Genomic DNA, 27,438 nt, shown 5'->3' with positions numbered 1-27,438 from the left:
TATCACGGACCTCACTTAGATTGGTGGGTTGAATTTCAGTGGAATGAGTGTGATGAAATTTTTAATTTTAAAATAAAAACAACATTTATTTTTGTGATCATATTAAATGTTTTAAAAGCGGTTTTGTTTATTTTTTTTACAAATATTAATTTTTATTTCGAGCGTTAATTTTTTGTATATATCGGAAAAGTGCTAGCTAACTGCACTAAAAACACTGAATAAAATTAAAAAAAAAATGTTTATAAATTTTTTGTTGGAATATTTTCAATATGGAAAGCTCTACTAGGGTTTTCAGTAGCAATTTCTGCACTGCGCCCACAACTGTATGTGTTGTGATAATTACTTGTAATATTTTATTTCTATCTAAAAGAATAAACGTTAAGTAAACGAATATAATATATTTTTGGTGTATTTGACAATCTTTAAATAGTTGGTAGGTATTACTTTTTTTTACCAACCCGAAAAAAATAGTAATTAGTTGCGCGTTCATATAGCAGTAAAAGCCACACTCTACATGGGTAAACTACTTCACTGTTGCTATTTCTTTTTTTTGTTTTTTTTTGTTTTTCTTCTTTTTGGTACTAGTGTGCTGAAATGCTTTTTTCAATTTTGTTTTGGGCTTCATATTTGTTTACAAAAGTTGATTTTTTTATATACATATTTGGCTTTTATTGTGTGCTTATTGCCCAAGTTGCCTATTGAATTTTACCGCATTGCTTCATTACATTTTTTAGTGTGAACAACAACAAAAGAAACGAAATATAAAACCTTGAGGTGAAGTGGTAGATTTTTTATCAAATTAATTTTTTTTTGTGTAAGAATACTTACCAAAATTTCTTTTTGTTGTGTTTTGTTTTTCATAAGGTTTGTTTTGCTCAGCAATTTTTTACTTTTTGTTTTTTGTGTAATTAAAGTAACCTTTTTATAATTCCTAGTTAACTATTTTTTTTTTTAGTTTTCTTTTTTTTTTTTACTTTATTATCATGCAAACGAAGTGTGAACACGTCATTTTTGTTGTTTTTAAAATTGGAAAATTAGGATTACGTGCTTAGTGGCGCGTTTTATAATCCTGTTTACACAACATATGTACATATGTATGTATGTACATTGTTGACGTTTGAACCAACGTTACATGAGAAATTCTCCTTTTCTATTTTAACTTTGTATATTCATCACACTGAACAGAGTATGTTTTAGTAAACATATAAAATGTGTAACATACATACAAACATATATGTACAGTAATTCCCCCTATAACGCGGTAGATTGGTTCCGCGTTATAGGAAAACGCGTTTTAGGAGTATTCCCGTATACCCCGATACACACGTGCGAGGGTACGCGAAGCTAATTATGAACAGTATAAATCCCCGCGTTATATGGGGGAATGCCCATGTTATACGGGGGATTGAAAACGCGTAATATGAAAACGCGTTATAAGGGTACCGCGTTATAGGGGGGATTACTGTATTTATATTTTTTGGGTTTGGGTAAATAAGAGACAATAAATTTACGAAATATCAAATGCTACAATTTAAACAAAAGTTGATTGTGTAATTTCATAATGGTTGTAGATGAGCATTGCTTCGAACGTTGTCTGTTGGTCTATGCATATTAATAATTTTTTATATGCATAATCATAATAAGTGTAGCAAAATAGGTAATTGTGGCATTTCAAAAACTAATATGATCATTTTTACATCGAAGGAATCTTAACAGGACACTGTAAACTAAAACACCACTTTACAAGACTTGGTATACTTACGGATTCAAACTGTAGATTCTGCAAAGAGAATGAGGAGTCGGCCACACATGTGCTGGTAGAATACCCTGCGCTAATGCACATACGGAATAGGCTGATGGGAATGTATATTCTAACGGAAAAGGCAATAAAACTCTGTAAAGTAGGTTCTACTATATACCTACTCTAAACGTAGGGCACAATAGACCCAGACGGTCGCAGTGCCACATCCCCTAACAATAATAATAATAATGTGATCATTTGGTTGAATTATCAAAATCAACTCGTAATATCCCATAAGGATATATGTGGATAAAAATAGAAACAAAATAGAATATATATAACTGCCTTATAATGTTTAAATACAGATATGCAATATATATTGTGTATATATTGTGCCATAGTTGTGACGATGTTATCGTACTACATTAGTTGTGATATTTCATTATCATAGACATAACAAACAATAACAAAATAAAATATATATAACAAACAACAAATGGTATATATAACTACAAAAATTCTAGTGACTGGCTTACATCAAGATTTAGGTACCATACAAACAGAAAACTCAGAATCTACGTGATGCTTCTAAATCAATCTTTACTTATAAATTTATTAAAGTTTATAACTTTTTACATTTGTATTGTACTGAAATATTTACAGTAACCAGCACATTTATTATAAATACTTTTTTACAAAATCAAATTATATTTATAGATACAAGACATATTTTAAATTCATAAAAGGTGAAATAATTATAGAAGTGGGTTTTTAGTATTCGTATCAAATCGCTCAGAACTCGTTACTTAAACACGTGATTAAATACAACTTAAATGTCAATAAGAAAAGAACAAAAAAAGACGAATTAACACTTCAATTGTTATTCTAACTCAATTGAAAGTTTGTTAACACAAAAATATCTAAATGAGATTATAATATTTAATAATAAAAAAATATTTTAAAATAATTTCAAATTAATTTGGAAATAAAAATTATGCAATTAAAAATTATCTTAATATCATTATCATTTATTAATATCTTTTTAATAAACTTACTCATCAAAAAATGAGAAATTATATTCCCATTAAAATAATCTTATATGTATAATGATTTTTATCTAAGCACTAAATAAAGCATTATTATTTCATAAAAGTACTTAAAAGTACTTTTGGTACCATAGAATGACCGACCCATCGAGGACATTTCACACTTGTTTAGCTAAATCCAGACAATATTATAAAATAAAAATTTGATCGAAATCTCAATCACAGTAAAGTTTTATTTATATTTACTTTTAGAACCACAAAATGGATAACCTATTTTATCCTCTTACATTTTAAGCAACAAATCGATATTAAATTTCGATTTCGTTTAAAACTTTTTTTATAAAGCTAGAAAAAAATCGATAGAAACAAATATAATATATCGTCATCATCATCATCATCATCATCATCAATTTGTAGCCTTATGACTAGAAATCTAACCATTCTAACCGACGACGGACGTAATCACTTAATTCGACTCAACATATCACGAATTATACTACTGCTTACTTTTATCAGTGTGAATTCAAATACTGAATTGGCAAATATTTATTTTTGTAATTACTTTAAAATTATATACAAATGTTTAATCATAAAACCCCATCTGATAAGAGCTGAGTTGAAAGGCAAACAGAAATAACAATTTCAGATATAGACACGTCCATTGATTGTTTGGTAAATTGTGGCAAACACAACTGTGCATATAAACCCACTTAAATTAGAAAAGAACTTAATAAATCAAATAAAAAATTAAAAATTTTTTTAAGCTTTTTTTTTGTTATTATAATTGTTGTTATTCTATTTTTGAATATTTAAAATTTTATTTAATAAATGTCCATTCCTTTATTATCATTATACAGCACAATTTTTGCTTAGCATTTTTTTATCAACTTTTATTTTGTAATTTTATTTGTTTAATATTTTTTATAATTTTTTAAAATTTTTTTAAATTTTTTTCTTTTTTTTATACAAATTGGTAAATGACGCAAATTATTTACTTTTGTGTATAATAAAAAAAATCTTATCAATTTTTGAAAGTATGTATTTTTTTTAAGTATATATTTTTGCGCTACATTTATAAAACGTTTACATAGACGATAAAGATATTATTTAAAAAAATATAAAAATTAAATAAATAATGTTAATGCTTCTTGTTTTGCACAATAGATGCGTTCGTATTGGTAATATCCTTTCTCATATTAAAGAGTTGTTTGACGCTAGATACCATATAGGCTAGATAAAACAGAAGAAGAACGAAAGATATTTTGGCTTTCTGCACACCTTCAATTTGTATGCTTACTAGAGTCTTAACTATGTGCTGTGGTATTGCACCAATGCGTTCCAACAAGCCGATTGTGAATGAGTTGCCATCTTGCGGAGAAAGTGGAATCTATTAATGATTTTCTATATCTCTGGTCGAAACTACAGACGAAATTAGTCTAATGTCCAGGAAACCGTTCTTTCATTAGCCTGACAGAATTAACATAAGTATAATTCACAGATCTCTTCAACTGCAACGGAAAAATAAAAAAACTTAACAACGTTAACGTAAGGGAGTGTTAGAAACAAGTAAAGCTCGCTTCTTTCTGGCAACTACAAGAGAATCAGAGTGCATAATAGTTGTCTCCGAGTGTAACAATTGATGTTCACATCAGTTTAACATATGTATCGATATATACTATGAGTTTGATTCTAAAATCAATATTACAGTTCCATGAACAATAGGCTTTACGTCGCGTAACCATTTGTCAATAAAGTAAAAAAACAAATTGAATTATTCTTAAAAAAACTGAAATAAGTTTTTTTTTTTTCTTTGTATGATGCTGAAGTTTATGTACGACCTATTTTTGGTACAAGCCTAGTTTTCTATACCGTTTAAATGAATTAATAATTCATTTTGAATTAATTATTGAGTAATAATTAATAATTTATTTAAATACATTAAAGCAGTATTATTATAATATATATATATATATCATTTCTGAAATATATTAGTTAGCTTATTCTATATACATATCTAGTATCAATTATAGCTCGCTTTTAGTCTATATTACTGGGTCTTTTGATTTGCACACTTGTTAATTCCACACACGTTTTTTTTTTGTATTTCAAACTACTAAAAGTTTGCATAATATTAATAATATTTTATTTTTGCATATATATAATATGTATAGACTCTGGTATATTTCTTTTAATAAAAGTTGTTTGAAATCTTTTGGCAAATAAAAACAATAATATTAATTATTTTATTTCTATATTTTATTTCTAAACTTTGATTTATCAATTGTGGGATATTATTAAAGGATATTATATTATTTCAACAAATCTTGATCAGTGATATTATTAAAAGGTTATTTGCTCTTTTAAATGTGGTGGTAATGTAATGATATTGTAATCAAACTAAAAATAACATATAATAAAAATGTTATGTATATACAGGGTAGTGTAATTAAATGGCAATCAACTTTAAACTACTATAACTTTTATCTAATGCTAGTACTAAGTACTATGTATTTGTGAAAACATATGTATTTTTAAATATTTAAATATTTACCTATTTACAATATATTTTCATTTAAAACTTTCTATGTATTCTTCTTAATACGTAATACGTAAATGACCCAAAGACCCTTAATATAAGATTTTAATTAAATTTGATATAAATCTTAAAAATTTTTTTAATTTAAAATATTTTTAAACAAATTCCTATATTCTATGTATATATTTATTTAAATACTTTTGCAAGTATATACATATTTATGTATGTGTATAACTAAATCTATAAATATTATTAAGGTAAATTTTTTCTTGCCGATAATGGCGTGTCTTTTTATGACGAAAGAAACTATTTAAAAGTTAGACCGATTCGAATAGCAAAGAAAGGCAAAGACAAAAATTTTTTATTTAATTTATTGAAATTTGGCTGACCATATAAATATTATATTTAAGAAAATCTTTTAAAATTTATCTCTTTTCCTTGTTGATTGACTGAATGAATGAATGAATGAATGAATGAGTCTGAAAATGATTTTAAATTTTAACTAAAATATTTGAGATACATTAATTTTACTTTCAATTTTAAATTGAAAATTTGTTTGTATAAACAACAGGCGCACAGAAACAAACCTTCATTAGTCAGACGATTCTCGTATTCGAGTTTTTCGAAAAACAAAAATATTCGTACTTCACTTATCAATACAAAATGAAGTGAGGAAAGCAGCTGTAGGTTTTCACATTGTTTGTCTACCGAATTTTTCCTATATACCCAAAACTTCCTACTGACGATTGGATTTTGATGATTGCATAGAGAAAACTATTTCAACACAATCGCCCACATACACAATCAGGGCAAACAAATGTACATATGTATTTATACGTATATATGTATATACTTATTTACTTAAATTTTGAAACTTCTTATCATCAGACGTGCGTAAAAGTATTTTTGTGTTTTCCATGCACTTCACATTGGTTTGCTGTTTCTACCTAAAAATAGTTGCACAGTGGATTGGTTTTCAATTAAATTTTTATTTGAAAACATATAAATATATATATCCAAATATATATACAATTCAGACCCGTGGCCAGAACTTTTTTCGAGGGCCTCTCAGATAATTTGAGTAATCAAAAATTATTTTTTATCTTAATAGTCATAGTTTATTAAAAATCAATATACATGTGTATAAATATAATCTTTCGATTCCTTTTACGAGGCTTCAGTCACTCACATCCACTTGGCATCACTCACATCCACTTGACTACTATGTGCCTGGTTATAATAGCTCCACAAATGTTTAAGAGCTTTAACTATAAGTTATAAAACCATTTTAAAAAACAATACAATAAAAATTATATATAATATTTTCATTTAAATATTTTAATATTTTTAATTTAAAAGAAAAATACACTTTTTGCATAAACAATGCCTTTCATCAACCAGTAGTCTTATTGCCATATACATAGTTTCTTAAAGTCAGCTACAACATTAACGCATATCAACTACAGGTTCAACATTCCCTCATAAAGCATTAAATCCAATCGTTTATTTAGAGTAATTTTTTCTATTGCTTATTCCATGGTTTTAGTGCAATTATCTAGCACTTTTTATGTAAGTTTTGCGTTTTTTGTAATTGCTATTTAACTTTTGTCTATTAAATTATATATTTGATCGCAAACACAATAACTAACGATACATACAACAACTCCAACCATAGTTGAGAGCTGTCTGTATCTGTGAGTGAAGAGAAGAAGTTCACTTTTAAATTGATATGAGTTCGCATAAGTATGTCTCTAGTCTCTAGTAAATACTGATGATTTTCTAAAATTTTAGCTAAAACTTCCCATTGGTTTTGTGATTTTCATCATAAATTTGGTTTTGCTTTAAATATGAAAGTAAATTTAATTTTGCAGAAATGGATTTTATTTAAGTTGATAATAGTAACACTGCGTGTATTACCTTTGTCTTAAATTTTGAATTAATTTCCTTAAAAATAATTTTAATAAATTTTAAATAAATATCCTTTATCCTCCTTTATCTGTTAAGCATTTGTTTCGCATGTTTGTATGTAACATTCACATATAGTACTTTTTTTTAAATTTAATTAATTTTAGTTTCACATACGTCCACTGTTAAATGTGTTTCCATTTTTAGCCGCAGGTAGAATTGCTCACCATGGTATTTTATCTACATGAGCCCAGCATTAGAGGCACAAACACATCCAAACCACTGCCGGTAACGCATTTCTTATCGCTTTTGAAATTTTTGTGTTGCGTGAGTGTTTCATGTTTGTTTCCGTTGTACATACGTACACCATGGAAGAACTAAACTTTTCATTGGCATTATACAATACGTATAATGCAGATACGTAGATACTTATACTCCATACGAAGGAAGGTTTATCTGACTATGAGCAAATCTAGCACTACGAATAGCTGTGGTTACTACTGCTACCATTGCTGTGCGCCTGTTGTTTTACTCCAACTAATTAACGAGTTATGATTGTTATTTGCTCCTTCTCATAATCCAGTTGACACTTGACGCTTACCGTAATTAATCATAGAACATAAATTCATACAACAAAAAAAGTCTTATTAGCTCAGAATAGCAACGATAACGATATGAAACACAACGGCTGACGATTCATACAACAACTCCAGTCATAATTGCTTTACTGGCTCTTTATCAGATGCTCAGATGCTCCACTTACTTGAGGGCAAAAAAGTGTGTTTGAATTATGCTGGTCTCTGGTCCTAAGTCGGTGGGGCTCTTGCTACCACTCTGTGGCCTGTAAGCATGCTCCAATTTTTTAATTGCCTACTTTACGCAGCATTCATTACTACGCTACGTCTATCACTCAACCTCTGTATTTTTTCACATTTTTTATTTTTATTTGCTTAACTTCAATGCTAAACAAATTAAAATTTTAATTTAGCCTCGACCTAGACCAATTAACTCAGGGTGAATTGCTGGGCGCTCATAGCTCCACTGCAGCAGTTTTGTTTCCATTTTTTCGTTGGTTTTTAAGTTGAAATTAACCAAAAATACACACACAGATACAAAAATATATTTTTTTCAAAAACTGATAAAATTTCGTTGGAAAATGTTTAACCAATGCGTTCCATTATTTACTTTTTGATACTGCCAGCCAGCATTGACATGCGATACATTCCGAAAAAATGTATTTATTGTTGTTTGTTGTTTTCATTTGGTCGAACGAAACAACAAAAAAAACCTTAAAGGGCAAACAGTAGCGGTACAAGAGTTTTAGATTTAAAGAAAAAAAATTATCTCTAAATGACCTACAATTACAGGAAAGACTACAACATATTATTCTTTACTCTCTTAGGCAATACAAGATCTATCATAATATCCGGATTACTCTTTGACATTAAGTGAGAGAAGTACTGAAATAATTCACTTAAGTAGCTCAATTGGATTTATGTTACTGAAATCATTTTAAAACGAATGAAAAAGTTATGCGGAAAAAGTTCTCTAATAAAAATTTATTATTCTTAATAATGCTTTATGCATAACGTATATTTGAATGGCACCGAAACTATACATTTATAGTATAATTTTTTTAAATATGTTTGGTTGCAAGTACAGATCATGGATAACACTTTTTATATGATTTATTTGTACGTTTTGCATATACGACAGATACATCCATCAATTTAATACTGTGTATTTACGTGATTATAAGTAGGTACATTGATATTAAAGCTACTTGATTTCAGAAATATATTCAGAAGTTAGTCTAAAAACATTTCATACATCTACCTAAAAATTTTCTCATAAACTTATTCTGCTTCACGAGTGGAATAAAAATTATGAAAAATCACAATTGCTAACAGAATGGGCTGCTGTAGGCTCAGTAGGTAACTGGAACTCCAAATACATTCTCAACATACAAAACTTGCATTCACTCTAGAGAATACTCATTCTGTATTGCACTAAAATATAGACTGAATTTTTAAAACATAATTTATAACAGTATAATAAAACAGCACTGGAAAAAAAGTTCTTCATAAGGCCGTTGGACCTCTACGAGTTCGCAACGATTATAATATACCTATCAATATGACACCCACATTAACTGTATGAGTCTTATCGTGACAGTGACATTATTTAGCAAATTACTTATGGAGCAGATCAAATGATCTGACCTAGTTGTCATTAAAAAGGAGACATTGCTTCGATGAAAACTATGTTTGAAGTGATGAAAGTAAAGGAATATATAGAATTTTTATTTTTTTAAAAAGAGCTCCTACTACAGTACCCCAATTCAGATTTGGTTGGTGTTAACGCTAAACTATTAGATCTGTAGAGTTATATCATTAAATATGTTTAATCCAATATTCAACCATAAACTTATATTTTAATTCTTGTGAATTTAAGATTATAATTGATTGCAATAACAATTGGAACGAACGCTTTAGGTTGTATGTATTATAAGCACACACAACATATGTCACCTCTTGAAAACCTGACACCAATTGAAGACTGCTTAAAACCAGTAAAAACTGTAAACTTTTGAAATTGTGTGTATAACATTTATCCGTTAACACTAGTTAAATATATATACCAACACACACACATTTATATATACTACAATTAGATTTTTATATCTATATAAGGGAGAATTTTTTCCTGGTAATAGAGCTCCTCCTTTCTGTTTAAATAAAATAATTTTTAGAATATACTTTAGCATGAAGAGACTATATTGTGGTTTTATTTTCTTTGGTGTTGATATAGTTTATAATAAATAGATAATTAAAGATTTCAACGATTTAGAAAAGATAAGAATCTTTACATATCAACTGCAATACACCCAATGTGTTCTAATAACATCAGCTATCACTTTCAACTAAAACTTACTAAATAATAGATCCAAAATTATCCCACTATAACACACTTTATTGTACTATCTATACAACTTATATATATGTAATGTCTTATATAGTAGCTTACATTCTATAGAGTCGTATGATTTAAATTTATCTTTAGTAACTTTTTGTTATCAGAAAACGGCACTGTCTCCAACGGTTCGTTCGTTTGTTGACTTATATACATTTTTATGGGAAATGCAACATAAACAATGATGAAGAGTCATAAACCAGCACGCAAGAAATACATTAATATTGCGTTTCTGACGAAACTATGACCCGCGTCAAGACACTCGTGCATGAGTGAAGCAGTGTTTATGAAGCCAAAAGCCGGCACAGCTCTACACGCATGTTTCGAAGCATAAAAACTCGAACCACGCATTTTTCTCTAACGTGTTTTTTCGACATTGCACTGCTCTTTGATTTCTGAATGTTGTGTTCGGTGAGCAATCTATGAGCAAACAATCTACAATAGTTGGGCCCTTTGCTTTATCGTGTTCCTCGAGTTGTTGTGCGCCTGGTGAAGTAGTTCCATTTACTCATAACCAATAAATGGTTATAAATGTGCGAATGTGCGTGGTGCGTGGTGCGTACGTGAAGTGCGTATAAACGCATTACATAGCTATGAAATGTCACTGAAAAAGCAACGATCTATGCGTAACATAGATCTTGAAATTTTCAAATTTAAAAAATGGGCAACTGCCTTTTAATGTTGTGCGCCTATTCGAAAATCGATCGATTCGGAAGGGGTGTTTTTTTTTTACTTACGGTATTTCAAACAACTTTAGTTTCGAAAAACAAATTTGGATTTTAAATGCCTACATCATTATCGTTGTTTATATACTTCTCCGTTGTGTATTGTGGATTTTTTAAACGATCTTGTCAAGGTATTCGATGCGGTACGTATTTGAACCATACAACGAGCAAATATTTTGAATGATTATAGCATACTTATGCACTCTATGGACAGTATACAATGCTTCGCACACTACTGTCCGCATGCTACATTTGATATGCAAATAATATAAGCAGCATATATACATTTTATGCGGCATTTATAATTTCAAGGTCCTTTTTGTATATTTTGTATATTTAGTTTAGTGTATTGCTGAGTTTTGAATGATATTAATTATATATAATTTTTGTTTGTTATTTCAAAGATTTTGAACCAACTTAGCCAAAATATTTGCTTGTTGCTAAATTTTGTACGCCTGTTGCACTTTAGATCATTTTCATCATTAATAATTCTGAAAAATAGAATAATTCGTAAAGAAAATGTTGGCTCTCCTCAATTTTCCATTTAACTTCAAGCAAAATTACTTAATATGTGAATTGTTCAAAATTATGTATTCTAAAATCGATTTAAAAAAATTTTATCTTAACGAATTTACATATCTTTTTATCGTACATACACACACACATATATATATATATATATATTAAAATATCAATTTATATATTGTGTATATGACGCGGATGTGGCGCCATTAGCAAGTTAAACCTGTGCTAAACCAGTATTAAACTAAATAAAAACTGAATTCTATTATTATTAATAAATCTCTAATTTATTGTTATCGATGGTAAATATTTTGTATTTGTTTTTAACTGCTCTAATTTATTTAATTTATATTTTCAATAATTTATATAATTAAATTAAATTAATTAATACGCTGCCTGCCTGCCTGCCTGCCTTTAGTGCATCTAGTCAATTTATTACAAAAAGTGCTAAAAGTCTCTATTTTTAAATATTTTATTAGAATTGTTTGAAATGCTGTGAATCTAGATATTTATTAACAAAATGTTAAATGATTTTTTTTAAATTTAATTTATTTTACACATTTTAATAAAATTAATTTTTAGCACTTATAGATACATACAATCTTACAAAAAGAGATATCATAGATAAAAAATATGTTTGTTAGCAGATGGTTAAATTAGTTAAATCTGACTTGTTTTTATGTTTCAAGTACTAAAACGAGATAGAGAGAGAGACAAATACTTTTGTACAGGTCTTCAACATATCCTCTCTATAATTGTGCATTGGTCTGTAAGACTGACATAGATTTTTTGGATAAGCAATTAAGCTAGATTAAATTGTAAGTTCTTAACATGAATGGACTGAAGGATTTTGTAGACAAGACTTTATTTAGGGATTTAGTTTGTTGAAAGACAACTTTAGTTGAGCTGGGAGCTTGACGACGGTTTTGCATTAATTAGAGATGTAGAGATGTATAAATATTTATGCCTTATTTAAGATTCTACCTTTTTTGGACTGTGGGCTTCACTATTTTTTTGTTTTAGTAAGTGTTGTTCTTGATATTCTTATCTTATCTTTAATCTTCAATGAAATATTTTTATGTCTATCATTAGTTAAAATATCTAATGTTATCAGTCTGCCTAGTACATACTCTCTCAATTTCAATTCATTTTAATTCCGTTTCTTTCTCATCTACTATACTATATTATACATTGTGTTATCTATTCATGACCCAAACTTCTTATTCTCGTAACGCAAAACAGATATTTCTGCGAACTTAGTTTAGTTCAATATTATTTTAAATTGTTTTTTAAATTATCTGTTTTAAAATATCGTTAACAATCATACTATTGCTAACGTCTTCAAGGTTTATTTTGGGATTTAAGGTTGTGAAAATAAAAGTAGCTTCCTATTTTATCTTAGACATTAATCGACATATGTTTTCATAAGTCAACGCTTCCAACAAAATTATATCAAATGATATATAAATTATATCAAAATTTAATAGAAAAAATATGCCTAAAGCTACTATATCATGATCATATCATGTTCTATGAATTTAAAATACCACATATATGAAGTTTAAAAATGTTTATTTCTTCTTGTCTTCAGTATAATATTTTATATACATTATATATACATTATTAAATCACAAACTATTTTAGAACTTTGTCTAGAAGTATAACATGATTTTATTTTAATATGCTTTATTTGAATAATAAATTGAACCAATCTTCTTTATCTTTATCTTTTATAGAACCTTTAGCAATGGTGCCAGTGATGCCACAAATATTATACCGGAAAGACGTGCACGTCTTAACACCGCACCAGGTATGCGTGGAGCAGGCAGTATTGGTATTACGTATGGTACTGGCACGAAACGTCCGTACAATATTATTGGTGGTTCCACTGTTTCACACATAACAGATGACAGTAGTACAGAAAGTTTAACGCCTGGTAGCTTTCCAGGTAGTTTTAGCGTACGTGGTAGTATTAGTAAAAGCGTACAAATCAATGATGCAAAGGACTTACGCTTTCTTAACTCACAAGCGCAGAAAAAACATCAATGTAAAGATGAGCGAATTGTATTGGTGTCGGGAAAAGTACCATTTTTCATATTTTCCGCTTTACCTTACTATAAAGGCAAAAACGGCAGGTAAATTTTATTGTTCATTATTTATTTTTGAAGATTTTGAGTCTATAGCAAATTTCTTATTTTATAGAGCCGAATTACGTAAAGAGGGCAGACGTCGTCATACATCTGGTTCTAGACCATTGTCATCTATAAATGATGCACCTTTTGATCCATTCGATTTGTTGGGCATTGAAAAGGGTGAAAGTGGGCAGGTAGGTTCTATTAAATATCGATTTATATTGCATTTAAAATATTAATATAAATGTCATGTGTTACAAATACACTTACAATTACTTTGCTATATTTATTGTTTAATTTAATTAATTGTTTGCACTTATATTATTAAATCGAATTACATTTTTCAGGACATTTCGTATGGACACCTGCTGGTACCCTCACGTTACTATAGCAAGGACAACAAGAAGCACAACACTAACGCCACCACAGCTGCGTTATTGGAAAATCAAATGGAGCTCACAAGTGTGGCAGCACTTAAAAATCATGGTGTGGCTAGGTACGTGTGCGTCCTTGAACGTGAAAAGAAATAGGATATTAATTTTTAACTGCAACTCACGCTCTAATCCATCAGTCTCCAAGCAAACAGCTACAAATAAAATCCAAATTAATTTTCATTATCGATTTTCAGTTTTTCGTCCTCTGAACACATTTATCCGTACATACCATATACATAAATCTCTCATGCATTTCCCCATATTTTTTCATGTACTCGTTTCGCATAGCGCCATGTTTATAGCTTTTTCATTCATTTTCCATATCAAAAAGAGATTTAACTTCTGGCAGTTTTTGCGCAAAATGATTTACTAAGATTTCCCTTGTGGATGAGTCTTAACACACATTCACACTGTAAAGCTACCATCAACTAATGCTTCTAGTGTAAACAATTTTCTTGATTTCGCTTATTTGTTAATGTGAACCTAAATATTAAGGATATAATGTTGTTGTTGTAATATAAATAAAAAAGCATTTAGCTTAAGAATCAGGATATGCAGGATATAATTTCCATAAGCTCCAAAATTTAAGAAATTTAAATTTTAAAATTTAAGAATTTAAGAAATGTATATATTTATTAGACAAAGCTTAAAATATTTAGTCCTAGATTTTTATAATATTTCATTAAATGCAACAGTCAGTTTATTTTATTAAAAAATTTGTCATATGTATGTAAAGTTGTCATGCATATTAGGGTTCCAGAAGCTGCTGAGTTTAAGTCCCGAAGCCATTTGTCTACAAAGACCAAGTTTCGCTAACCACGTTAGAATTTTACCATTAACAAAGGCATTAAAAAAGATATTGACAATCAATATTTCAAGCTTTTAAGATAATTAAATCTATTGCGTAAGGGCTTAGAACCTATTATTTTATTATTTGAACTACATCACAGAGCTACAACTGTTGGAACTTTTAACTGTGTTCATTGAAACTGTTTAAAATTATTTTTACAATGGTTATGGAACCTCAAACGATAAAAAAATCGTTGTCTTTACGATCATGTAGTAGCATTTGAGAATATATCATAAATGATTCAGTTTTACATAAAGGAAATTCATACTAAATTAAAGGAGTTCAGATCTGTATATAGATTATTTAAATTTTTAATATTTGTAATAAGAAGATAGTGGTTTCCGGTTTCTTCTGTTGAACGTAGAATATAACGTCATTCTCTGTTTATATGGCATAGTCTAGTATTGGCATTATCTTATCTATTTTAAAATAAAAACTTGTTAGAACTTTGTCATAGATTCCGTAATAGGCAGCGTGGCCGAGCGGTCTAAGGCGCTGGTTTTAGGCACCAGTCCGAAAGGGCGTGGGTTCGAATCCCACCGCTGTCAATTTTTTTTTATTATTATTTTTACAATATATAATAGTACATCAATATATATGTACGCCACCGCATGTCCCCTACTCTATACTGAGATTTGCACACAGTGTTTACACTTTCTTTGCCTATATTAATACATATGATTTGCCTTTTATTGAATAATCAGGTACACTGAAATGTATTTTATGTTATTATTTTGCAATTCTTTAAATACGATATATACACGATAATACTTATAAACAAAAACTCTGCTCGATTTTACAGGACCAAAGTTATATCGCGGCAGAAAGGCAAATGGTAATTTTATACATAAAAAATAAAACAAAATGTAGTTTGAAGTTACTGTTAGTTATGTGTTTAGTTGATATTTATTATTGTAACTTTAAATTCTGTTTAGTTTAGTTTTTAACTAAATATTTACAAAAAAAAAAAAATAACTAACAATTATCTTAAAGTGTGTTGGGCATATTTTTAAAACAATATATGAAGTTACTTCTAACAACTAAAATCCCTACTGACCTTTATGAATAACATCACATATACTAAACATCTGCAATTATCCAATTGTAAGCAATTCAAATCAAACAAAAAATAAATACTTAAATCACAAGTATCTATTCTTTTTCACTATTCACTATTATAGATAACTCTATATATAAATATGCATATCTAAGAGTATGTATAGTATGTAAATAACAAATTCAAAGAAATTATATTCGAAACTATGGTTTTGTTTGACTATGAATAGCTTCCAACTGGATGCACGTACAACATTTAAACAACATTAACACACATAAAATTATTTTAAAATTATACTGAACTAATCGGTGTTTGAATATTATTCGATATTTAATAACATTAAGTAATAACTATATGCATGCAAATATTAACGCTATCCAAATAATATTTTCATACATACCTTCTGCTGAACTTAATATTTTTTTTATTAACATTTATGTATTTCACTTTTTTTTTTTTTTTTTTTTTGAATGAAAATAGGTGTTTCACATACGACACTACAAATCGTAACAGTGCATCCAGTCCATCACCTGACATCAAATTAGACTTGGATGAAAATCTGCTTATAGGAGGCAGTGATGCTGGGCGTGGTTTATCTGTGAGCATATTGCAAATAATAACTGATAATCGTGAACTTAACATTTTTTTTTTTTCATAGTATCAACAATATTCGGCTAATATACTGGATGATCCCGAATTGATTGCTGGCAAGCATCGCACTTTATTGACATTCACTTCTTACATGACTTCGGTTATTGATTACGTGCGTCCTTCGGACTTGAAAAAGGAACTTAATGATAAGTTTCGAGAGAAATTTCCGCATATACAGTTGACTTTAAGTAAACTAAGAAGGTATGATAGCATTTACGATTACAGTAATAACAATAAAGTGTATATGTTAAAAGTAAAGCGCGGAGGTTGCAACCTAGGCAGTTGCACCACCTTTATATCTGCTAAATATGTGACGAATAAGAGTCACAAGACAACACTAAGAGAAAGGAAAGAGGAAGTAAGCAATAATTAATTTCAATATAGCGTGAAGAGATGGAAGAGAATTTATTAATATATAGTTGTGGGAGAGCATAAAACCTAGACTGATTCAAAGTATAAGAAAGCTGTCACCTTAATTAGATCGTTACTTCTTGACGTGAGGTTATAATATATACGTGATCTAGAAATCGATATTAAATCCATATGTAGGTCGTCGATTTGATTTTCGATTTGCGAAATGCCAAGCTTACGTTTCGAAGCCATCCGTTTACGAAGATGAAATCTACTTACCATTCCTTTCATTTAAGTTTTAGTTTCTGAAAGTAAGGTAGAGCGATGCAGATTACAACAATAATAAGAAACTTTCTTTTCAATTTAAATGAAGAAATTTAGTCAGTTAAAGTTTATAGAATAGTTTATCCGAATTACTATTTATTGTCAATTAAAACACATAGTGCCACATATTAAAGCAAAAAAAAAAATATTAACATATATATTGAATTTTTCGAATAAAGTATATAATGCATTTTTCCATTATTTATATTTATATGAATATATACACACATATATATTTCGATAATTAACATATTTTTAATTACAGTATCAAACGTGAAATGCGGCGTATCAATAAAATCGATAATCGTATTGATTTGGTTACTATATCTCAAGCATACGTTTACTTTGAGAAATTGATTTTGGCTAATTTAATCAACAAAGACAATCGAAAACTGTGTGCCGGAGCTTGTCTCTTGTTGAGTGCCAAAATGAATGATGTGAAAGGTGAATCATTAAAGAGTTTAATTGAGGTAAGATTATTTCAAATCATTCAACTCAATATTCTTACTAATTAATCTCTTTTTTAATTATAGAAAACGGAAAACATATTTCGTGTAAATCGTAAGGAGTTGATTGCTTCAGAATTTGCTGTGCTAGTGGCACTGGAATTCAGTCTGCATGTACCATTGCACGAAGTGTTACCACACTATCAACGTTTGCTCTACGAATCATAGAATTGGCCTAAACGCTTTATTGAAAAGCGTATAACCGCTACAACGCGTTACTATTTTCGGCGTAAGAGCACCAGGAAATGAAGTACTGGTTCTGTTTTTGGAGTTAACGATTTTTATAATTAAACGAATTTCTTTTTATACTACTTTGGTGCACAGGGTTTTTTGTTAAATTTAATTTAATTTCTTTTTGTTATATACAATATTTTGTGACATTTTTACGTAATTTAATATGTTTACAGATTTTTTTTACAATGATTTTACTTAATAGTTTAGTGCATGTTAATATATTGTTTTTATTTACAAGTATTTTTATAACTATTAATAATAACTAGTGTTAGTTTATAATTTTTACAAAATCAATTTAACATTTTATAGATTAAAAGATTTTATACGATAGTGGTTATATGGTTAAGAATAATGATAAAATTTATATATTGGAATTTTTCTATGTAATGATATTACAACGGTTATTTTATAAATATCATACATCTGTAGTTTTCCTAGTAAAAGTTATAAAACAGAAATCAACACTTTTAAACGAAAAAAAAAAATGAAAATATTAAAAATGTTTTTATAAAATTACTGTACAATATGGTTTTAAGAAGAATATTAAATCTACTTATTGAAGCATATTTGCATATTGCATAGTTCTTTGTACTAAATACATTAAGAGATACTTAAATATATTATTCATTTTATAAATATTATACGTATATAAACATACATAAATATATTATTATATCCACTCATCGATTAAGTGTTATGAGTCAAACAAAAATGCATTTAAGAATGCTTAACAAATTTGGTATAATTAAATGAAAAATATTCAAAATAAAAAACTGTAATATAACAGTCTATATATATATATATATATATATTTATATATATTAAAATATTAAAATAATTGTACTAACTTTATAAAAAAACCAACTAAACAAATTAATTATTAATCATAATCAATTCATAAGAATATTTTATATTCCTTATATGATATGTAGTCCAAGCAAATCGGAATTTTTTTTAAAATGATTGCACTTTTTTAAATTTGCATTATTTATATTAAATAAATCAAATATATTCAAATTATTATTGAGAGAATGAAATGCGACTTTTAAAGTTATATTTATACGCATTTCTGTTAAGGTTAATAATGACTAAATGTATAAATTTAATTTAACAAAAATGCACTTAAGTATCACGTTTTATTTAGGGCATTTTATTAATATACATAAAAATTCTTAACAATACTGTTATTAATTAAATTAAATTGAAAATTAATATTTAAAATAACTGAAGTTATATTAGAAAAGTGTAGTTATTCATTAAATGAACAAAAGTTATAGTCTAACGGATCTTAAAAAGATTTTTATAATATATAATATAGAATAAAGCGCTCAGTGCGTAAGTAGATATGTACATATATATGCATATATATTTAAATGTTATTTATAAAATCATTTATTTATTCTAATAAACTAATCAAACAAAATACATTTTTTTTGCTGAACAAATATTTTTTGGGTGGTTCTTAATTTAAATCGTCATAAAATAAGATTTTCAACGATATATATAGTTTTTTATATAGTTATGTGCTATGTATATTTTTAATATACTTAAATAAATCAGTTTAATTAAAAACTTATTTTACTATATTTACGTGTATAAAGTCTACACTGTGTCGGTATACATTTAACTATTGCGATCAACTCTACAAATGTGCAGCAATATGTGTTATTTAGCATACAAAATCTATATAAAAAATGAAAATGAGCTTCGTTAATTGTAAGTGTAAACATAGTATTAGATTTAACAATTTTTACTTATATTTCTGATTAATAATTCTATTATTTTATTTGTGGTGAAGTAGTAATTTTCCCTAAGGTAAAGTTTTTCTTATGAAAAATTATTTCTGTTTCGCTATATGTTACTTTATAAAGAATATATTTTATACTTTTATTTTTGTAAATATTAATTTAATATGTTGAAATAATATATTTGAATAAGATGTTTGCTTTAATTGTGTTATATTCTTCTGAAAATAATAATTCGTTTATTACAGTTTACAGTCAGGCTTTTCTTTTTATATATTTTTCTATTTATTCTCATTCAAAAAAGCAGTAAATCGAATAGGAAAAAATGAAAAATTTTAAAATGGAAATATATACATATATTCTAAATTTCTTCGTCTTAAAGTTATTCCGATATCATTTTGCATATTTAAATATTATATAAAATAATAAATGTTCAATATGTTTAAATACTTCAATTTGTTACATTAACTATAAATTATTAAAAATTTACAGGCTCATCAGAACCATGCTACTTGTGTATTTTAGAACTAGATTACTAAAACTAATAATAAGTATAGAAAAAGTTTTAATATTATTTTCAATGACTGGCTTTGTATGTGGCTCAAAAGTCAGCTAACCTCTTCCAAAAGTTCTCCACTTTCTTAAAAGCTGACAATTTTTGTTAAATATCGGAATGAAATTCACAGTATAATGCTGTGTATCTTTTTGCAAATCATTAATAAGGTGTGGTTTTAGCGAATTAAAATCCTATCCTGTATTTTCTATGCTTTTAATTGACAAAAGAAAATCTCTAATATAGCATATAGAGCATTTTAACTATTTCTGAATATATATATAACTGTACAGTCTATCGCAGCAAGCTTAGTAACGTTGAAAAATTTCTTGAAATGACATCAGTTAAAATTTTCAAATTTATTTATATTTTTGGGTAGTTTTTCTCTGTGGGTATCAAGAAAAATTTGCATATAACAACATATTGCTAACCAATTTTTAATTTTTATTGTTAGCAAAATGGATGATCTGATCGATGAAAATCAATTCAATAAAGATGAAATTAATAAACTAGTTAGGGATGTTGTTGAAAAAATTTTAGAGGGAGTCCTCTATGAACACAATAAAATAAAGCAGTGGACAGAATTGATTTTGGACCAATGTATGGCTGCACTGTTCAAGGAACAAAAACAATATAAATACATTCTCGGTGTCAAGATAATGCAGAAATGTGGAGCTGGTTTACAATGCGCTTGCGCATGTTATTGGAATAATGAAACCGATGACATAAAAGTTGTTCGTTGGGAGAACAAGACAATGGTTTGCATTGTCACTGTTATGGGTGCAATTGTTTAGGAACTAATGAGAGTAAGAGCCTTAGTTTTATATATCAATGATGTACTTTATATAAGTATAAATTTTTTGTTCGCAACAGATTCAAAAGCATAGCGAAAGGTTTCTAAATAGTGGAAAAAACTTAAATAGAAGTTAAGTTTCCATAATCAGGATGTTATTTATTTTTGACTTATTTACTATGAATCAAATAATCGTTTTCATTTGATTTTCATTATAATTTTGCGTAGAAGTGATAACATGAAAAATATATTAATATACAACAAAATTTATAAACAATAAAATCAAATTAAATTCGAAAGAGGAACTATGTTTTTTAATGAATTCAGTAAATTTTTAAGAAAGTTAAATGATTTACTTCAAAAGTCTAATTTTCAATAATCTAATATCAATTATGTGTTATATTTGCTAATGAATTGATAGAAATTAGTGGAAATAGCAAATGGCACAAAATAGTGTATTTTATACTCAATTGCATTCATTGTTCTAAATATATTTTTATTTTAAAATAAACCAGTAAATTTAATAAAATAAAAATAAATAAAAAATAAATAAAAAACTGTGACAGTGGTGGGATTCGAACCCACGCCCTTTCGGACTGGTGCCTAAAACCAGCGCCTTAGACCGCTCGGCCACACTGCCTTGTGGCGACTTTTTCATTGTTGTTGTTCTTGTTCGTGAGTGTTTAGAATATTCTAAATTGTTTTTTTTATTAATTAATAAAAAAATTTGATTTTAAAATATTATCATTTTAATATTCTAATTGACCTATAAGTATTATATAAAATAAAAAAGAATCGAATAATTCTCTCTATTGACGACTGTTGTACGCTACCGTATCTGTTATAAAAAGTGCAGTTGTCTTTAATGTTTAATTTCGATTTTAGATAAATTACGTATATATTCTTATTATAACGACTAACTACACTATAATTTCAATGTCCAATACCCTTGCAATAACTAATAAACAAAAGTAATAAGCAATAACTTGAGCGAAAACATTCTATTGAAAATTAAGTAATCCATTAAAATCTTTATTGAATAATTTCTGGAAAATCACTAAATCCAAACTCATCCTAAGCTATAAAATTCGCGTTTTTGATTTAACCTAACCTAGATCTGTGCTCAGATTAATTATTGGGTTTCCTAATTATAAATTTTTTTATTAACTACCACACTCCTTAGGTTGGTCAAATAAAAGGTAAAATATTTATGCATCTTCCTGGCTCATGTGTTGTGATTATTACAAAATAAGTTCAGTACCTTCGCCTGAGTTTCATCTAGAAAGAGTCATGAAAATTTGGATCAAATAACCTCAATTTGTGTTTAAGTTAAAATAAAGTACAATTTTCATCTTCATATCTCTTTATCAACGTTATTCCTTGTAATAGTATGGTAATATAATAGGAACTGCTAGAATATTTTAACATCTTTAGTAATTTAGTAATACGAAGGAAGGTTTTGTAGAGTTCTGCACAAGAATCAACATTCCTACAAAATCTTAAAAATGTGTTAATCATGCCAGTTTTGTACCATACAATATACACAGAGTCGATTTCGGATGAAGTTCTTTTTTAAAATACAAATAATATTTTCATGAAATTTTTATTTTAATAAAGCATTGTCATTTTCGAATCAGTATTCTCTACATTCTTCTTATCAAGTACAGCTGTGGCTTTGTTGTTCATTTGGGCCCACATGCAGCGGCTTTTTTACTCCAATATTTACATACGTATTTCACGTTCTTCTGCTGCTATTGTTTACACAGCGCAGCTATTGACCCTCAGAGTGCAGTGCGATCCCCAAAATATTCTCGTTTACTCCATGCGATATTGTTTTTTTTATGTGTGGTATGCCTACGACTTTTCAACAACTAGCATATTTGTGGGGAACCAGTATGAGTTTAGAGGAGTGAAGTATTTGGTAAGAGAAAAATTGAAATAATTTTTAATAAAGAACAAGTCGCTGAACTTGTTGCATTTGCTGCTTGCCGCGCATTTAAAGCTAACTAATCCGCCCCAACAAACCGAACAAAAACATTTTGGGGAAGTACACAGTATGTTTTTTTTAAAATATTTTTTACAATCTGATTGTTGAACAATGCCAAAAATAAGCTTTAAGAGTAAAGTTTATTTTTTAAAAAAATATTTGATATTTTATACTTTTGAAATCATTTTCACACACAATCTGGTTTATGGCGATTTTAACGAGCCCAAACTGCCTCCATCAATCAAAAATCAATAAATTTTTCCGATCGATTATTTGTCAAAAGAACAGGAACGCAGCAACTCAAAAAGCGCAACAGATTCTTGAGCATGGCAGCATGGCAACAGTCTATGCACACACGTTTCCAACTCTTCAATCTAATCTAAATAAAAGAATGGCCCTACCTAATAAGTTGATTCAGTTATTGGTCGTATTGGTCGGTGCGATACGTGTTGTTGTTAGGTTTTGAATACGAATGCTTCATTATTTAATGGTCGTTTACCTTTCCGTCTGTTGTTCCCTTTTGGTACGTGCACATACATTATCATATGTGGTTTGTAAACAACTACCGAAAAATGTTTATTAGATACTTTGAGGGTTCCGTTGCAGATTTTTTTTAGAGTTTATTAAATTTATTATTATACAAAATAAAATAGTTTAATTATTTTTATGTGAAAATATAATTTTAATTTTTTTGATGCATTGGCTGTTACAATAATATCAATTCCACCTTGACATTATTAAAAGCTATTAAAAAATGTATTCTGCAATACCAGAAAATCTTAACCCTGTTCTTGCCATTGTTCTGAGTTGAATAATGCATATAATTTATAGGAAAAAAAAATATTGTATATTATTAAAAATTCTTATTTACTCAATTGATAATTATATCAGTAAATTCGATTAACGTTCTTTAATACAGAATGTAAAGGGGCACGGTATCCTTGAAACTTACTGAGGGTTCCAACTGAATTCATTATATCAGTTCAGCTAACTTCAACTTTACGTTAGAAAAACCGTTATCAATTAATTTGAAGTAAATCAATAGAATTTTAAAAGACTTACAATTTACAACTTTTAAAAACAAATAAGACTAGCTGATTCAAAAGAATATTTATATAGGAAATAATTTTAATTATAAAGTTTGACACATAGTTTATAAGATTCATTTTAGCTGTTTGTCTAATCATGATATCGCACTTAGTCCAAGCCATATATACTATGGCAACCTAAGGAAACACAAAAATCTATTAACCAAACCATCAAGGAAAGTTGTCAGAACAAAACAGACAAGAAGAGTAACTATGGAATTATTAAAATTGATTAAACTATCATAAAGTGATAGTAGATTAAACTATCATAAAACTTTAAAACAAACGTCAGAAGTTGGCCAAACAAGCGAAAAAAGTACCTAGGTGAGCTTCCTATAAGAGATAAAGAAATAAAACTCTGTAAGGTTCAATACAACAGTTTATAAATGTAGTTGATATTGAAAAAATTCTCGATGTCCATGAAGGAGCACAATAGATCTCTAGTTCACTGTGCAACTTTACGAAATATAATAATAATAGGAGACAGTGTACACAATGATAAATATACTAGACTATGCGGTAGATTTCTGTTATTGAAGTTCCAAATTCAAAATTTAATTTAAATTCAAGATTTACTCTAGTCGCTAGAACACACTTAACATATTGAATTGATATATATAATAAGGGATTGTGAAAAGCTGCAATAAAAAACTGAAATAACCTTTAGCTTATAACTACAAAAGACTTTATCGGTAGCTGAATTTGTATAAATGGGTAAAGACAATTTTTAGATAAACAGATATAGGCAGTATCTGAAAATGTTGCCCATTCATTATCATATTTTGATGAATTTGAGATTTATTTTCTAAATAAGGTTTTAACACATGAAGTCTCATAACATGCTTTTACAACTACAATGAACAATAGGACAATAGATCTTATAAGTTGTAGTCTGTCATTGTCTCGTATAATGAAATACAAAAACAATGAAATACCTTCACTCATGTATAAATTTCTATCTTCAATTATATCAGGTATATTTTACACACTTTTACACAATGTACACAATATACACAATTTATATATTTGCACAAATTATAGAATTGCTTAGATTGGGCACGTTTACGACAAGTGGAAGTATCTCATAACATTAACGATTCGTTTGGTGGCAATTGATATTAAAACTGATAAGTTTCTTATCCTTAGATTTTGTCTTTATAATTTTTCTGAGAAATACGAACGTTAAGAATATCTGATTTTCAAATTTCTCATTCTTAACCATTAGATGTGCGGTCAAAATGTCTTCTTATCTGCTTAGTAAGCACATATTTCGAAAGAAAGGAAAGTTCCTCTACATTCCATATTTTCCATGCCTTAACTGATGGTCTTAATTTGGTCTTCTTCTTCTCGGTTAAATAGTTTCTTTGTTTTTGTAGTCGTTCCAAATTACTTTGACTCAAAATATTGTAGACACAAGCGTGGAACGACGACTGAGTCTCATTGCGGACTGCGTGAGCACTCCGGTGACAACTGCTATTTATGCTTCTCCGTGAAAAAACCAGTAACAATTTTAAATTTAATTAATGGAAATGTTTTGTAACATAAATTATTATTAAAACTTTATCAATGTAACTAAGTAGAACCACACGCTCACATTCACATTCACACTTTGCTGCTGCTGATGGTGGTGCTGTGCGATGCGAGTTTCAGGGACATGCAAACTCATTAGCAGTGAGTTCTGCATTTAATTTTAACTTTTGAACAAATTAGTTTTTTTGCTATTAACAGCTTCCTACAGACAGGCATGCCAGATACATGCCTAGATAACAGCATCGCCCCCCGTTGCCCGTTGCCCGATGCCTAATGCCAGATGACTGCTACCTCTTGCCGTCTTGCCGCCTTGCCGCCTTGTGGCTTGCGAACATGACAAACCCAATTAGCAGCGCACTAATTAATCACTTGCAAACCGACGCGCCGCAATAAATAAAACCTCTCAAATTACCGCAACGTAACCTAACGAAAATGCGGCACATGACGTAACGCTGTGTTTTACGTGTACGTAAGGACATCTTGTGCTGGCTGCGTCCGCGTCTTTCTTACTTCTGTCTGCTGTCAAAAACTAGTCTGTGAGTCTGTCGTGTCTGTCTTTTGGCGTGTCACCGTGCCGCCCCACTTTATCTTTCTCTCTCTCTCTCTCTCCGACCCCTACACTCGTCTACATCGCTTTTCGCACCCGAGTCCTCTCATCCTTCCCACATTCTGTGGATTGAGTTAATTACTTAGTTCATTAGCACGCACCGCTTTCTGTTAAGCTTTTCATTATTTCTGCTTTTGTTGTTGGTGTTGTTTTTGTTGTTTTTGTTATTTTAATTAAATTTTATTTCATTTCGTTTTCAATTTCAGTTCTGTTGGCAGCAGCCAGCCTTCTTGCTTTTCCCGCTGAGAAAAGTTTTTGCCGCCGCGCCGCTCACGTTTTTTGGTTGGTTCCTGGCTTTTAGTGGGCTGGTTGGCTGGTTGACTGGTTGACTGGTTGACTGGTTGACTAGCTTGGTAGCTGCTTTAGTACCGCCGTGCATATGTACACATTTAGTGAGACAACGTGCGATATTGTATTTAATTTGTGTTGTGTTGTGTTGTTGTGAATTCTGCGCGCCTGATACTATGCGCCGAGTTAATTGGTTTGCAAACAAATTAACGTGGGTGTGTGCATCCTAATTAGCAGCTTTTGTAATTAAATATGCCCGCAGCCATTGCAACACATACACACGAACACGCGTACTCATGCCACACGCAAGAAGTTTAAATGGCTTTTGAATGAAAAACTGTGTTTTGTGCTGTGTTGTAGTTAACAGTTTTGACTGTGCTGCCGCTCCTTCTCCGCCTCATAGCAGTATGAGTAGTCGTTCTCGTTCTTCTATGGAATACCACAATGAAAATGCATTTTAATTAGGGTTTTTTTCAATTAAACTTTTATATTTATTGCAGTATTTCGGCTTGGTATCTAATGTCTTGCAGAGTTGCCACGTTTGTTTATTTTAAATGTAATTTTTACGAACGAATTTTAAAAGAGATCCTCTTTCCAAGGAAGACTACTCTCCTTATACAACATATGGGAATACATTCAATATACAATAAATATAAATTAATATTTATATAAAGGATGCAAATGATATCTTGTGACTGTCCAGCTTTAATAACGCACAGTAGATATTTGTTTCATATGGAATTTCTGTCCTCAGAACAGATTAAGAACTCTTCTCTAGATTTAGTTCTGGACTTTGATCACAAAGCTCTATGGGGCTTTTTGTATCAATAGTGAAATTGGTACAATAGGATTCTTCTGGG

At 28.9% G+C, this 27,438-nt stretch overlaps 1 protein-coding gene, 1 long non-coding RNA gene and 2 other non-coding genes across 4 annotated transcripts in view; 3 read left to right on the top strand and 1 right to left on the bottom strand.

Annotated features, from left to right (window-relative positions):
• The window catches only part of LOC119684575 (CDK5 and ABL1 enzyme substrate 1-like), a 39,888-nt gene extending 21,233 nt beyond the window's left edge, over positions 1-18,655 (top strand). The window contains exons 2-9 of the mRNA XM_038098643.1: positions 13,185-13,583; positions 13,651-13,774; positions 13,928-14,076; positions 15,667-15,699; positions 16,402-16,519; positions 16,580-16,773; positions 17,513-17,717; positions 17,781-18,655. Of these exons, the coding sequence (XP_037954571.1) occupies positions 13,185-13,583; positions 13,651-13,774; positions 13,928-14,076; positions 15,667-15,699; positions 16,402-16,519; positions 16,580-16,773; positions 17,513-17,717; positions 17,781-17,921 (1,363 nt within the window). The 3' untranslated portion in view covers positions 17,922-18,655. The remainder of the gene's footprint in view (positions 1-13,184; positions 13,584-13,650; positions 13,775-13,927; positions 14,077-15,666; positions 15,700-16,401; positions 16,520-16,579; positions 16,774-17,512; positions 17,718-17,780) is intronic.
• On the top strand, positions 15,333-15,412 carry Trnal-uag. Its single transcript has one exon. It is a non-coding gene; the product is annotated as a tRNA-Leu (tRNA).
• Positions 18,656-20,668: 2,013 nt separating the features above from the next.
• Positions 20,669-21,193, top strand: LOC119684834. The gene is made up of 2 exons (XR_005252760.1): positions 20,669-21,091; positions 21,159-21,193. It is a non-coding gene; the product is annotated as an uncharacterized LOC119684834 (long non-coding RNA).
• A 445-nt stretch (positions 21,194-21,638) lies between these two features.
• Positions 21,639-21,718, bottom strand: Trnal-uag. The gene has a single exon. It is a non-coding gene; the product is annotated as a tRNA-Leu (tRNA).
• Between the last annotated feature and the right edge of the window lie 5,720 nt (positions 21,719-27,438).

Source organism: Teleopsis dalmanni, chromosome 2 (genome assembly GCF_002237135.1).
Source record: "Teleopsis dalmanni isolate 2A chromosome 2, ASM223713v2, whole genome shotgun sequence".
NCBI classification, from domain to species: Eukaryota; Metazoa; Arthropoda; class Insecta; order Diptera; family Diopsidae; genus Teleopsis; species Teleopsis dalmanni.
Note: the sequence above shows the minus strand (reverse complement) of the source record. Positions and strands in the feature narration are given on the sequence as shown.